Genomic DNA, 14,042 nt, shown 5'->3' with positions numbered 1-14,042 from the left:
AAAAAACCGTAGTTTTTGAATAGTTTAGTATAATTTTTTTGAACCAAGTTGTTAAATAATGGTTTACATTTGTTGTTATGTGGTTTTCAAAGAAAAAAAAATTGATCTTTAGTAAAATTCAGTTTTTAGCTAAATTATTTAAACTTAAACTGTTTAACTAAATGTTTTCTTTTTTGAATATTTTTAAATAAATTTTTCTATTAATGAGACAAGTAAGTTAATAATTTTCATCAGTACTTTGTTTTAAGTTTCTTATGTATATAAAATACTTTGTTTTTATGTCAGCTTCACAATGTATTAGCAAAATTTTTACATTTTTGATAAAAACAGGAACTAGGTTTATATATAAGTTTGTGTTTACTAAAAATAAAAGATCTGGATTACATATTAAGACTTTGCATTTTGTTTTACTGATGTTTTATAACTGTTTAAACTTTTAATTTTTTATTTACCTGAGATTTTTTAGACAGTTATCTAGTAGAGAGCTTTATTATATTTCAATGCACTTTACTAAAAACTTTTACATGAAGTACTCTACTATTGAACAAAAAATTGTGCAATCCCACTGAAAAAGTCTAGACACACCCCTGGTTGACACATATATTTACATAAAATTTAATTGTAGTTATTTATTTTAATTAAGGTTAAAAACGTTTACCTCTCATAAAGGAATTTGAAAAAGTTTAATTTAAATGTTTGTCTTTCTGAACAAAAACTTTTTTTAATACTTTTGAGCGTAGTTACCAAGTTTTCGTTAAATAAAAAGAAATATTAATTAACAAAAATTTTCACAGGCTTTTTACCAAGTTAACTTTTACAAAAGCATTAAAAATTAGATTTTTTTTATGTAAAAATTACTTCAAAAAGAGCTAAAAAAATAAATGTTTCGAACCTTAAACACTTAAAACGAAAAAAGTTAGTTTTTTATTTTTATTATTTAAATTATTTATTTTAATAAATTTTTAATATCTAGTATAAATAGCTGGTACTTAAATCGTTTTAAAGTTTTAAGAGAAACAAAAACAGTGCATTAATTTTTATTTATAAGCAACTTTGTTAAAGTTTTTAGAAACTAACATGCAAGCGAATAAAATAGTTTTTGTACTTCTTGAGTTTGGTTGTTTTATAGTAATTAAAATATTTAATATTTTTATCAACTGAACAAGAAAAAAACTTAATGAAAAGGTGTTAAAAAAAAACGCTAGGTCCTAGTACACTTGTTAAATAAATGTAACAATGTTTAAATGAGACTTTTATTTATTTTATTGAGTTATTTATAATCATCAACAAATCTAGATGCAACATAAATGATACGTTATAGAAAAAAACTACAAAAATTAAAATTAAAGTTTTATAGAATAATTAACTTGCTAAAGAACGCGTATTAAACGCTAAAACAGTTGTTTGAAGTAAAAGTATAATTTGTTAACTAAATTGACCTAAACAAATAAATTTAATTTTCAATTAACTAATGTCAAAGTTCTTCTATGTAAATTATGAGCAACGCTTAGTAAATCTTAAATAAAAGCATCTCTCTTTGGTTTTGCTAACAAATGATTCAGTATAATTTGCACTAACTAGTAAAGCAAAATAAAGTTTTTTAGCCAATTTTTACAATTTTTTCAAGTGTAAACATTAAAACGAATTAAGCAACACTAGCTTTAGACATTCAACTTCTAAAATAATAATGTACAAGAGTTTTATTTTTCAGCTTACTTTAAGTTATTAGTTTTTGATTTCTTTGAAGTAAATGTTTTAGTTTTTAGGGTGACGTTGTTAGTTTTCCTTTGTTTAGCTTGGCAATATTTTTTAGATAACTGGTTTTAAATGTTTGAGGATTAGACAGAGAAATCAAAGATAACTGCAAGGAAAAATGTGTAGTTAATGACAATTGTTTATTAACAAATGTTATTCTTAGAGCGACCGTAGTAACAGCGGAGAACATAAAGCAATACTTTGGGTCATCGGGTTTAACGTATAAAAGCAGTCACAAGAGAAATTAATGTTCGTTTAATAACAGAAATTAAAAACTTAAAGCAACCCTCTAAAAATATAAATAAATTTAGACTTTAATATAAGCTCGAAAATTTTTTGACATGGCTGGACTACTTTTAATATAAAAAAAGTGAGTGCATAAGATTAAATATAAATAAAGCTTTTAATAAAAAAAACTTTTTACTAATTTTAAAGCATTTTTAAGTGTTATTTAAAATATTTTTTTTTTCAGAACAAACTTTAACTAATAAGTAAACTCAACAAAGAAAACTTTTAAACGGCATGCTGCTTAAAAAAAATAATCAAATCTTTTTTTTTTTGGTAGTACAACAAATTTTTTTTTGTATAACTGCTTTCATTAAGAATTACGATATTCAAATCAATAAAACTTGTTTTAATAAAAATTTAAATAAAAAATATTCAGAATAAAAAAAAATATCTCTTATAAAAAAAGTATAACTTTTATAACAAATTTTCATTCTAGTTTATATAGAATCAGTAATTTAAAAATAACATAAAATTTTTAAAAATGTCCTTTATTGCCTATGTAGTTTTCAAATAAAAAAATTAAACAATTATGTACAACTCTAGATTATAAACATAACCTACTTTTTAAATTCATCGCTGATTAGTATAAATTAAATTAAAATATTTTTGTTATTTGAAAAAAAAATATTTAAATAAAATATATAAAATAACAAGTTTAAGAATTTTCAGATATTAAAATTAAAAAAGCTGTTTCGTTTATTCAATTTTGTTTTCGAACGAAAAAAAAAGCACTAAAAATTTTGGTCTAAGGACTTGTACGAAAATACCTTACGGTTATCCAATCATAAACCACAGAAAAAGTTTAGTTTGTAGTCCAGAAAAAAATGTTTAATTTCTAAGAACAAAATTAATAAAACTGAAAAAATAATTATCAATTTTAACATCAATAAACTTTATTATGTTTTACACTAATACGTTATGATTTGATAAAAAAATTTTTTTTGTTGCATACATGTAGACAACATAAAAGGTTAATAATCTATTGCAAAAAAAAATTAAAAAAACGTTTAAAATGACTTTAAAAAAAAAAAAAAAATTTTTACCTGAAAATTCAAATTTTTTCAAAGCTTTTAAGGGATACTGTGTTTATTGGTCGTAGTTTTAACAATAAACTTTTCTAAAAAACTACATCTTTTTAAAACAGATAGTTTTCAACTGCAAAGCAATGAATTCAGTGATACAATAAAAAGTGTTTAAATGTTTCACAAATTTTACTCGTGTCTAATCGCTTAGAGGCAAATAGTTGGGAATCTTTTGCGAAGAGATTAATTACTTGCGTTTAGATTGAATGGAACTTCCCTAACGGATTTCGAAAACCACCTAAGAAATCACCGAAAAGAATGTACGTTACGATGACATTACGGTTATAAAAAAAATGTTCTTAGTCTACTTTAAATTATTTTAAATTTGAAATTTTTCGGTTGTAGATTTGTTAATTTCATATTTATTTGTATTTTGTTTTGTTATTAAAACCAAACTTATTTAATTTAATATATCACATGAATTTTTTAAATGTTACTTAAGGAAATAATCATTTAAGCTTAATACAAAGATTGTATTTAAGAACTAACCTTTTAAAAAAAGTAATTCAAACTGTATGTTAGCTAACTTTTGTATAAGCTTTACTTTTAAATAATGATTTTATGAACTAAACATTTTTACAGCTACTTTTGTTAACATTAAATGTGAGTTACAATAAAAGAAAAAACTCTGAAAGATATTTATCAAATATAGAAGGTCTAGTGGTTAAAAAAAAAAAACTTAGAAATTATTTAGAAACGTATAAATTTTAGACTAACGCAAAGAAAATTTTTTGTTATAAAGTTATGTTCATTACTATTACTTTTACGACATATAAAAATTTCACAACATAAAGTTGAAAATTTAGTTTTTTTAAAACCATCAAAACTTTAAAAACCAACTTTGTAAGTTAAATTTTATATAATCTAAGCGGTAAAAACAAAAAGTTTACGTATAAAAACAACAAAATAAAAAAATGTAATTAATTAAAATTAGAATAGAAAAATTATAACAAAATTAAATAAATCTAAAATAGGCAAAATACTTTATTTTTCTACTGAAAATTTCCCCATCACGATATATATTCTCTTAGGTAAGACTCGACGCCTTACCATATGGTTTCCGAACAACTTTAGGGATTTTTTTTCAAAATTAAAACCACTTAATCATGAATTGCAATGCGTAAATTTCCTAACCATTTGCCCTTAAGCGTGTGAAAAAGAGTATAAATGAGTAGGAAATTTTAATATTTTTCATAGTATTGATGTTTTTACCGTTAAAAAATTAGAAACAATCTATGTATTAGAGTGTGTTTGTTATTTGTAAAATGTTTAAAGTAAGTTTTGCAAGTTTGAAGCTCTTAAAGACTACTAATAAACAAATAACCAGTTTACATAGGTAGCTGTCAAATTTGCACGAGCGTACAAAATTGCACGAGGGGACAAAATTGCACGAGTGCACAAAATTGCACGAAGACAATTTTGCACGAGGAGATAAATTTGCACGAAGATAAAATTGTACGAAGACAATTTTGCACGGAGACATTTTTGCACTGGTTGAACTTTTTTTTTTTAAATTTTTTTATCAATTTTCATTTTTTTAAATTAGTTTAAGCTTTCATTGTACTATCACTGTTACCCCTAACCCTTACCCTCGGTCGGTAACTTATTTTTTCATTCTTTTTTTTACTTTTTATTATCACTTTTACCTCTAACCCTTACCCTCGGCCGGTAACTTTTATTTATTCATTGTTTTTTTTCTATCACTTTTACCCCTAATTCTTACCCTCAGTTGGTAGATTTTTGTAATTTAGATATTTTTGTTTATTATTCATTTTTAAAAACTTTTTTCAATTATTTTCTATTTTAATTTTACTATCAGTGAAACCCTTACCCTTAACTATGGTCGGTAAATGCTTTATGTTTTTTACTAGTTTAGTTTTATTTATTTTTTTCAATTTTTTATTAAAAATTTTTTTTAATTATTTTAATTTTTTGTTATTTGTTTCTATTATCACTGTTATCCCTGATCGTTACTCTCAGTTGGTAACTTTTGTTTTAATAAGTTTATTTTTTTATTTTCTTGTTTTTTTTTTATTTTATTTTCATTTTATTAGTTTTTTATTATCGTGCAAAAATGACCCTTCGTGCAAAAGTGACCCTCTGTGAAAAAAAGACCCTCCATGCAAAAGTGTCTTCGTGCAAAAATATCTCTAGCTTCTAAAATTCTTCCTCTTCGTGCATATTTGTCCCGTTCCCTGTTATTTGCTTTCACTCAAAAGTATATTTTTACAGTGATTATCACTTAATAAAGTTTAAGTATAAAAATGAGGGTTTTGTTTTCGGTTTTTCTCACGGCTATATTGCTTCTTGAACGTAAGTTGTAATTAATTATTTTAAGTTCTATGCAAACCTGTTTAACGCATTTTAAACTTACCAACATTTTAAACATACAAAACGACGGTTTTAATTTAAATGTTTTTTTGAATTTGATAAGTTAAAGTTTGTTACTAACAAATAAAAAATAATGAGAATGAAAATCTTAGAATAAGTATAAATCGTAAAGTTTAAAAGAAACTTCAAGTAAAACAATTGACAGTAACATATATTATATATCTTTTTTAATTAACACATTTAGTTATAGTTTACAAAGCGGCTACTCTCGGATGATTTTTACCAGAAATAAATGCCGCCGAAGAATATATAAATATCATTAAAAATGATAAGAATATGATATTTGTATTTGCAATAGTGTATACGTTTTAAAACTAAAAATACAATTCTTAATAAAACACGTCTTATTAATACAAAACTTCTTAGTTACTTGTAAGGAAAGTTATATAATTATTTTTATTGTAGTGACAACAGCAAGAATAACTACAGCGGACGAGAAAAAAATAGGAGAGTGTTTTGATAAATGTTTTCCTGTGCCAGGTTGCGTGCCATGCAGAAAATGCTTTTACAAATGCAGTTAGTGTTATTTTTTTTTACATTTTAAGTTGTATATCAGTCAATTGTTCAAGTGTGAATTTAGGTCTGAAGTACAGATCGTATTTATATGCTTCAAATATTGAGTTATGTGTTTAAATACGTGATGATTAGTAGATGTTTTATAAGTTTTTACATTAACTTGATGTAAATACTTAATCATATATGTATCATAAGATATTTATTTAACATTTTAGAAAAGTTTTTATTTTAAAACTCTTCATAACAATCTAATGTGAATTGTAGTTGTAAAAATAAGAGCTAGTTGTAAACAAGACAAAAGTCTCTTACATAAATTAAAAAAAAATTATTCGTATTTTATAAACTTAACTAGTTTAAAACGATCTTTTCTTAAAAAACAAAAGTTCTTTTGTATTATACTAGCTTACAATAGTCATTTACCTATGATATATTATTGTCAAATTATTCTAATAATCTAATAGTACTAAATCAACCCTTATAACTTTATAGTAGTTAAAAGAGAACCTTTTAAAAAAAATTCACTGTAAAACCATTAGTTTTTTTTTTCTTCAAAAATTTTCAACTACAATCAAAACATACCATTACTTTTTTGACTATTAAATTTTTGAGGGTTAGTTAAATGGTTTAAAGCACAATATTTATGGAAACAAATTTGTTGACACTTGTGCTTATTATAAAAGAATAATAATAATTTTATTTTCTACTTCTTCAATTATTATGTTTAGTAAATAAGTATCTATTAATATAATGAACATTTATGGAATTTCAGACTTATAAAACATTTTTTTTTCTTAAGTCTTGGAATATTATGAGAATACTTTACAATTTTGTTACATTTAGTTTCTAACAAACTGTATTTTATCTTTAAAGAAGGAACACCTTTACCTAAAAGTAGACCATGTATAGCAAATTGTAGAAACAATTGCAGTAGCTGTCCAAATGTCTTCGAACGCATTCCCGTTTGCCTGAAACTTATTCAATCTCTACTAAAAGTAAGTTTAAAAACTAAAACACTTATACTTAAGAGTTTTGATAAGTATTTTTGCGGTCTTGGTAGCATTTCTTATCTAACATTTAGTTTAACCCTTTTATTTGTTTATATAAATATTTCAGCACAGACACAGTTTTATTTATTGAAATTTTTCAAAAATAACTTATGGGTTTCCCAAAGTGGGCGATATCGCCCTCTGGGGGTGATTTTAGTAAATCGAGGGCGATAACTAGTAAGGGGGCGAAAGGAGAGGGGACACGATTTAAAAGTTTTGGGCAGTTATAAAATTTTAACTATTTATCACGATATTTTACTAATTTTAGCTTGTTAACTAATATTTAACTTTGAGGTAAAACTTAAACAAAAAAAGCCCATTTTGTTTATGTAAAATATGAGTCCTTTTGTTGATGTGACGGAAATCCCCCAATATTTTCTGAGTCAGCATAAAAAATATAAATATTTTATGTTGTAATTAGTTTTTAATATGTTTGGGTAAGGTCGGTTAGGGTTAAGGGTTTAAATAAATAAAAAAAAATATTTTTGGTCAGGTGGGATAGGGTTAACGATATAAAAAAAAAATTATTGATGATTCAGCAAATATTAGGGGAAACACCTTTGCTTTGAAATCGGACCTGTAAAATATAAAAAAAAAAATTAAGTGCTTATGACTCCTATTTTCAAGTAAATTACATATTTTTATTCATACTTTCCTCATTTAACAACTTTATAGGTCATAGACGATCGGAATCCCTCTTAATATTTCATAACCTGACATCTATGGTATTTGGGATCATAAATGGTTTGTAAAAATATATGTTATCTATTATTAACTATCACTTCATGATATTTCCAATTGTTTTTTGAAAAGTCACTTAGTAAGACTAAAAAATTAAATTATACAGGGTTGCCACTTTACCTGGAAAAACCTAGAATTTGACAATTTAGGCAAAAAAAAAAAAAAACTCGGAAAAACATTAACTGATTCATAACATTATTGCACTATAACATATAGAAATTTGTCTTAAAAAAAAAGTTAATGATTTTTTGTGTTTGTACTTTTTGATTTTGTTCAAAGTGCGAACTCAAGCGGAAGTCTACTGTATTTATTAAGTTGTTTATGTTTCAAAGCTGTTAATAGTTTTGTTTTGACTTAGTTAATTTTGTAGTTTGTATTTGTCGTTTTACATTACACTAAAAGTTTTTATAGCATAGTGATTAAGATATTTGTTTGAAAGATGTTTATTTGACATATTTTATGGTATCACTTGTTTAATTTATATAAATAAAAAATAGTTTGATAACCATTAAAGTTTTTATTTCAAAAAAGTTTTTTTTTGGTTTTAAAAGAGTATCGGTTTGAGGTCTCTATTTGAAATAACTTACTTTTCACTTTAAAAGAATTTAAAGTCAATTTTATTTTCTAACTTGATTTATTGTTCTTAAAAAATCTATATAATAAGGAATTAAAAGTATTACTACAACTGTTTTTTTTGTTTTATGCTAACTTAAAATACTTTAACAACTAAAATTTGTTATTTATTTAACAATTTAACCCTAGCTTTTAGTTTTTCACTATTTTCCTCTGTTAAATTATTATAGGCGGCTGATAGTTAGAAAAAAATAATTTTCGAACAGAATTAATTAAGCCATCAAAAAGACTGCTACAATTACAAAACAAAATTTTAGTCTAATTAAAAGTTTTTTAATTGATTTCTTTCTGTCCACAGAATTAACTGTAAAACTTTTAATTGTTATTTTTTTGAATTAAAAAATGATATATATTGTTAGAATTAAGGTTTAGTTTTTCAAAGGTTATTCCAAGTCAAACTTTATTTCCTGTTATTCTACTACGAAACATATAGTTTGAAAATTTTAAAATTAAGTTTTAAACTTTACAACTAACTTGCTTATAATATCTCTCAGCATTGAAATTAATAATTTTACTGCATTAACAGAAGCAATTGATGAAACCACTTTTCATGTGAGATAATCAACCAATCGGTCAAACTTCCTCAACCTAGAACAGCAATGATGTATTAATATTTATTTCGTTATGTGTAAAATAAACTGTTCGTTCTATTGTAGTATTTTTAATCTCTGGTATAGTAATTTTACAGTATGCTTATTTATAAATAATTTAAGTATATTGTGCGGCTTAAATAAGTTAATTAGAATTAACTTCTAAATTTCCGAAATTCGTTATATGAGAGATTATTATAATGTCAGGTTTCAGTTAAGATTTTAGTTGGGTAACGTACAGTCCAGATCCAGTCAAATTTCGGCCCGTTTAGTAACTTGAAAACTACTGTGCAAAACAAATAAAATTTAGTTTTTTGATACTTAGTATCTTGAAATACGCTTTCAATTTGGTTGTCAGTTCACAATAGTACTTCCTAGATCACTAAATACTAATACTAAATCATTATATTACAATTTTGCTCGAGCTTTTTAATTTTCTCTTATGCTAGTTTTTTAAGTTATGCAGATCGCAAATACATTTATTTAACAAGTCGACATTAGAAATGATTCTTTAGTAAATATGACTTGCTGACTAAAAAAGTTGTCCACCACTAACCTAAAGGTTTAATTAGTTTCAAAACAATTTATATTTAAACAGAATTGATTACAGATCAAACAAGGCATTTTAGTAATTAAGTACTTTAGAACATTTTACTGGGCTTATAAGAAATTAAAAATAAATTATTTTCTCAAGCCCTGTAAATTATTTTGAACACAGCCCAAAAAAAGATGCATAAGGAGTACCAGACTAAATTACATTTTAAACACAACTTTTTTGACTCAAAAGTGCGTACTCCAGAAAAAAATTACTTTATATAATCATGGAGGAGGGGGGGGCGATTTTATTTTAAATTTCTGAAAAGGGGGCGATTTAGTAAATGAGTTTGGGAAACCCTGCTCTATAGTTTGTTAAACGTAGATCTTAAATTATCCAGCAGCTGGACGCCAGCTAATCTTTTGAAACAGTTTAATTTAATAATGATTTATTTATTACGGCTCGGCCTTGAAAAAACTAAAACTAATTATTTTATATATATAGATTAAACTTGTAATGCAATTAAAGCCTGTAAAGTCGAATCCATTAGTTGACACCAGGGGCGTGTTTTAACTGGTTTCCTGTTTCCTTATGTTATTATTATTTGTTATTTGTATTTTTTCGTTATAAAAATGCGATTAAATATGGTTTTCTTTTAAAATATTTTACTAAAAATCAATATAGTTGATTTTTAAATTTAGTAAAGTTTAATCCTTATTTTTTAAAGAACTACGTTAAAACGAGGTAGTTTTTAAAGTTTTTTGTCAAAAAAAAACTATAAACTATACAAAAATTGTAAAACTATAAAAATTGCACACTTAAAAAATGTAACTTTTTATTAAAAATTATCCAATAAAACGTGTTTAAAAACTTTTGATGAAAGTACATGTTGTTTTAATTTGAGGAACATAAAAAAAAAACCGTAGTTTTATAACTTGTTTTTTTTAAACCAAGTTGTAAAATAATGGTTCACGTCTGTTTATATACTGTTTTAAAAACATAACTTGTTTTTTAATTAAATTGAGTATTTAGCTAAATTAGTTTAACTTAAACTGTTTACCTAAGTGTTCTTTTTTTACAAACCATTGAATAATTTTTTTCTACTTATGAGACAAGTAAGTTAATAACTTTGATGAGTACTTTGTTTTAAGTTTCTTATGTATATAAAATACTTTGTATTTCATGTCAGCTTCACAATGTATTGGCAAAATTTTTACGTTGTCAATAAAAACAGGATCAAAAAGTTAGGTTTATATATAAGTTTTTGTTTACTAAAAATGAAAGAACTGGATCACATATTAAGACTTTGCATTCTGTTTTAGTGGTGTTTTATAATTGTTTAAACTTTAATTTTTTATTTACCTGAGAAATTTTAGACAGTTATCTATTAGAGAGCTATGTTATATTTAAATGGGTACTACATGCATACTATTAAAAGCTTCTACACAAAATACTCTATATTGAACAAAAAAATTGTGACCCTACTGAAAAAGCCTAGACACACCCCTGGTTGACACATTTATGAACAAAAAAAATGTTTGTAGTTATTTATTTAAATTAAAGTCTTTAAAGTTTACCTCTGATCAAGGAATTCGGAAAAACTAAATTAAAATATTTGTTATTCGGAACAAAAACTTTTTTTTAAAAACGCTTCGTCCAAGTACACTTAATAAATATGTGTAATAATGTTTAAATAAGAGTTTTACTAATTCCATTGAATTGTTTTTAATCAACAACAAATCTAAATGCAACATAAATGATACGTCAAAAAAAAAAAATAAATCAAAAAGTTAAAATTAAAGTTTTATAGAATAAAAAACTTGCTAGAGAACGCGTATTAAACGCTGAAACAGTTGTTTGAAGTAAAAGTTTTTATTGTTAACTAATTTGAACTAAAATAAATTTAATTTTCAATTAACTAATGTCAAAGTTCTTCTATGTAAATTATGAGCAACGCTTAGTAAATTTTAAATAAAAGCATCTCTCTTTGGTTTTGCTAACAAATGATTCAGTATAATTTGTACTAACTAGTAAAGCAAAATAAAGTTTTTTAGCCAATTTTTACAATTTTTTCAAGTGTAAACATTAAAACGAATTAAGCAACACTAGCTTTAGACATTCAACTTCTAAAATAATAATATACAAGTGTTTTATTTTTCAGCTTACTTTAAGTTATTAATTTTTGATTTCTTTGAAGTAAATGTTTTAGTTTTTAGGGTGACGTTGTTAGTTTTCCTTTGTTTAGCTTGGCAATATTTTTTAGATAACTGTTTTTTAATGTTTGAGGATTAGACAGAGAAATCAAAGATAACTGCAAGGAAAAATGTGTAGTTAATGACAATTGTTTATTAACAAATGTTATTCTTAGAGCGACCGTAGTAACAGCGGAGAACATAAAGCAATACGTTGGGTCATCGGGTTTAACGTATAAAAGCAGTCACAAGAGAAATTAATGTTCGTTTAATAACAGAAGTTAAAAACTTAAAGCAACCCTCTAAAAATATAAATAAATTTAGACTTTAATATAAGCTCGAAATTTTTTTGACATGGCTGGACTACTTTTAATATAAAAAAAGTGAGTGCGTAAATTTAAATATAAATAAAGCTTTTAATAAAAAAAACTTTTTATTAATTTTAAAGCATTTTTAAGTGTTATTTTAAATAATTTTAAATGTTTCAAATTAAAAAAAAAAATTAACTAATAACTAAACTTAACAAAGAAAACTTTTAAACGGCATGCTGCTTAAAAAAAATAATCAAATCTTTTTTTTTTTTGGTAGTACAACAAATTTTTTTTTTTTGGTAGTACAACAAATTTATAACTGCTTTCATTAAGAATTACGATATTCAAATCAATAAAACTTGTTTTAATAAAAATTTAAATAAAAAATATTCAGAATAAAAAAAAATATCTCCTATAAAAAAAGTATAACTTTTATAACAAATTTTCATTCTAGTTTATATAGAATCAGTAATTTAAAAATAACATAAAATTTTAAAAAATGTCCTTTATTGCCTATGTAGTTTTCAAATAAAAAAATTAAACAATTATGTACAACTCTAGATTATAAACATAACCTACTTTTTAAATTCATCGCTGATTAGTATAAATTAAATTAAAATATTTTTGTTATTTGAAAAAAAAATATTTAAATAAAATATATAAAATAACAAGTTTAAGAATTTTCAGATATTAAATTTAAAAAAGCTGCTTCGTTTATTCAATTTTGTTTTCGAACGAAAAAAAAAGCACTAAAAATTTTGGTCCAAGGACTTGTACGAAAACACCTTTCGGTTATCCAATCATAAACCACAGATAAAGTTTAGTTTGTAGTCCAGAAAAAAATGTTTAATTTCTAAGAACAAAATTAATAAAACTGAAAAAATAATTATCAATTTTAACATCAATAAACTTTAATATGTTTTACACTAATACGTTATGATTTGATAAAATTTTTTTTTTTGTATTATACATGTAGACAACATAAAAGGTTAATAATCTATTGCAAAAAAAAATTAAAAAAACGTTTAAAATGACTTTCTAAAAATAAAAAAAATCTTTTACCTGAAAATTCAATTTTTTTTCAAAGCTTTTAAGGGATACTGTGTTTATTGGTCGTAGTTTTAACAATAAACTTTTCTAAAAAACTACATCTTTTTAAAACAGATAGTTTTCAATTGCAAAGCAGTGAATTCAGTGATATAATAAAAAGTGTTTAAATGTTTATCAAAATTTACTCGTGTCAAATCGCTTAGAGGCAAATAGTTGGGAATCTTTTGCGAAGAGATTAATTAATTGCGTTTAGATTGAATGGAACTTCCCTAACGGATTTCAAAAACCACCTAAGAAATCACCGAAAAGAATGTACGTTACGATGACATTACGGTTATAAAAAAATGTTGTTAGTCTACTTTAAATTATTTTAAATTTGAAATTTTTCGGTTGTGGATTTATTAATTTCATATTTATTTGTATTTTGTTTTGTTATTTAAACCAAAACTCTTTAGTTAGCTATATCACATGAATTTTCTAAATGCTATTTAAGGAAATTATCATTTAAGCTTGATACAAAGTTTATATTTCAGAACTAAGCTTTAAGAAAAAGTAATTCTAACTGTATAATGCAAACTTTTGTATAAGTTTTACTTTTAAATAACGATTTTATTAATAAAAAATTTTTTACAGCTGCTTATGTAAACATTGAATATGAGTTACAATAAAAGAAAAATTTTGAAAGTTCGTTATTAAAATTAGAATTTCTAATAGCTTCAAAAAATATAAGAAAACTTTGAAATGGATAAGAAACTTATAAATTTTAAACTAACGCTGACAAAAATTTTGTTAAAAAGTTATGTTCATTACTACTATTTTAATGACATACAAAAATTTCACAACATAGAGTGGTAAATTTAATTCTCAAAAAAACATTAAAACTTTAAAAACCATTTTTGTTAGTTAAATGTT

The 14,042-nt window shown here is 23.9% G+C and overlaps 1 protein-coding gene across 3 annotated transcripts; it reads left to right on the top strand.

Annotated features, from left to right (window-relative positions):
• The first annotated feature begins 4,329 nt into the window (after positions 1-4,329).
• Positions 4,330-9,102, top strand: LOC145842760 (uncharacterized). 3 transcript variants are annotated; one of them, XM_082950250.1, is made up of 5 exons: positions 4,426-5,438; positions 5,922-6,032; positions 6,903-7,024; positions 7,754-7,822; positions 8,979-9,102. In XM_082950250.1, the coding sequence occupies exons 1-4, from the start codon at positions 5,390-5,392 to the stop codon at positions 7,778-7,780; spliced, it is 309 nt and encodes a 102-aa protein (XP_082806376.1). In that variant the 5' UTR covers positions 4,426-5,389; the 3' UTR covers positions 7,781-7,822; positions 8,979-9,102. The 3 variants fall into 3 exon arrangements, with proteins under 3 accessions (XP_082806384.1, XP_082806376.1, XP_082806368.1); XM_082950258.1 differs by lacking the exons at positions 4,426-5,438; positions 7,754-7,822 and adding an exon at positions 4,330-4,399; XM_082950242.1 differs by lacking the exon at positions 7,754-7,822 and having other exon boundaries at positions 4,428-5,438.
• The last annotated feature ends 4,940 nt before the right edge of the window (positions 9,103-14,042 follow it).

The sequence above is a fragment of the Thalia democratica genome, chromosome 1, assembly GCF_965202585.1.
Source record: "Thalia democratica chromosome 1, ktThaDemo2.hap1.1, whole genome shotgun sequence".
NCBI classification, from domain to species: Eukaryota; Metazoa; Chordata; class Thaliacea; order Salpida; family Salpidae; genus Thalia; species Thalia democratica.
The sequence above is the reverse complement of the archived record's forward strand: the minus strand, read 5'-3'. Positions and strand labels throughout refer to the sequence as shown.

Bases quoted from the DNA above. Each gene is read 5' to 3' on its own strand.
- LOC145842760 (XM_082950242.1), top strand. From the start codon at position 5,390: ATGAGGGTTTTGTTTTCGGTTTTTCTCACGGCTATATTGCTTCTTGAA. The intron at 5,439-5,921 runs GTAAGTTGTAAT...TTTTTATTGTAG, and splicing joins GGCTATATTGCTTCTTGAAC to TGACAACAGCAAGAATAACT. The intron at 7,025-8,978 runs GTAAGTTTAAAA...CTGCATTAACAG, and splicing joins TTATTCAATCTCTACTAAAA to AAGCAATTGATGAAACCACT.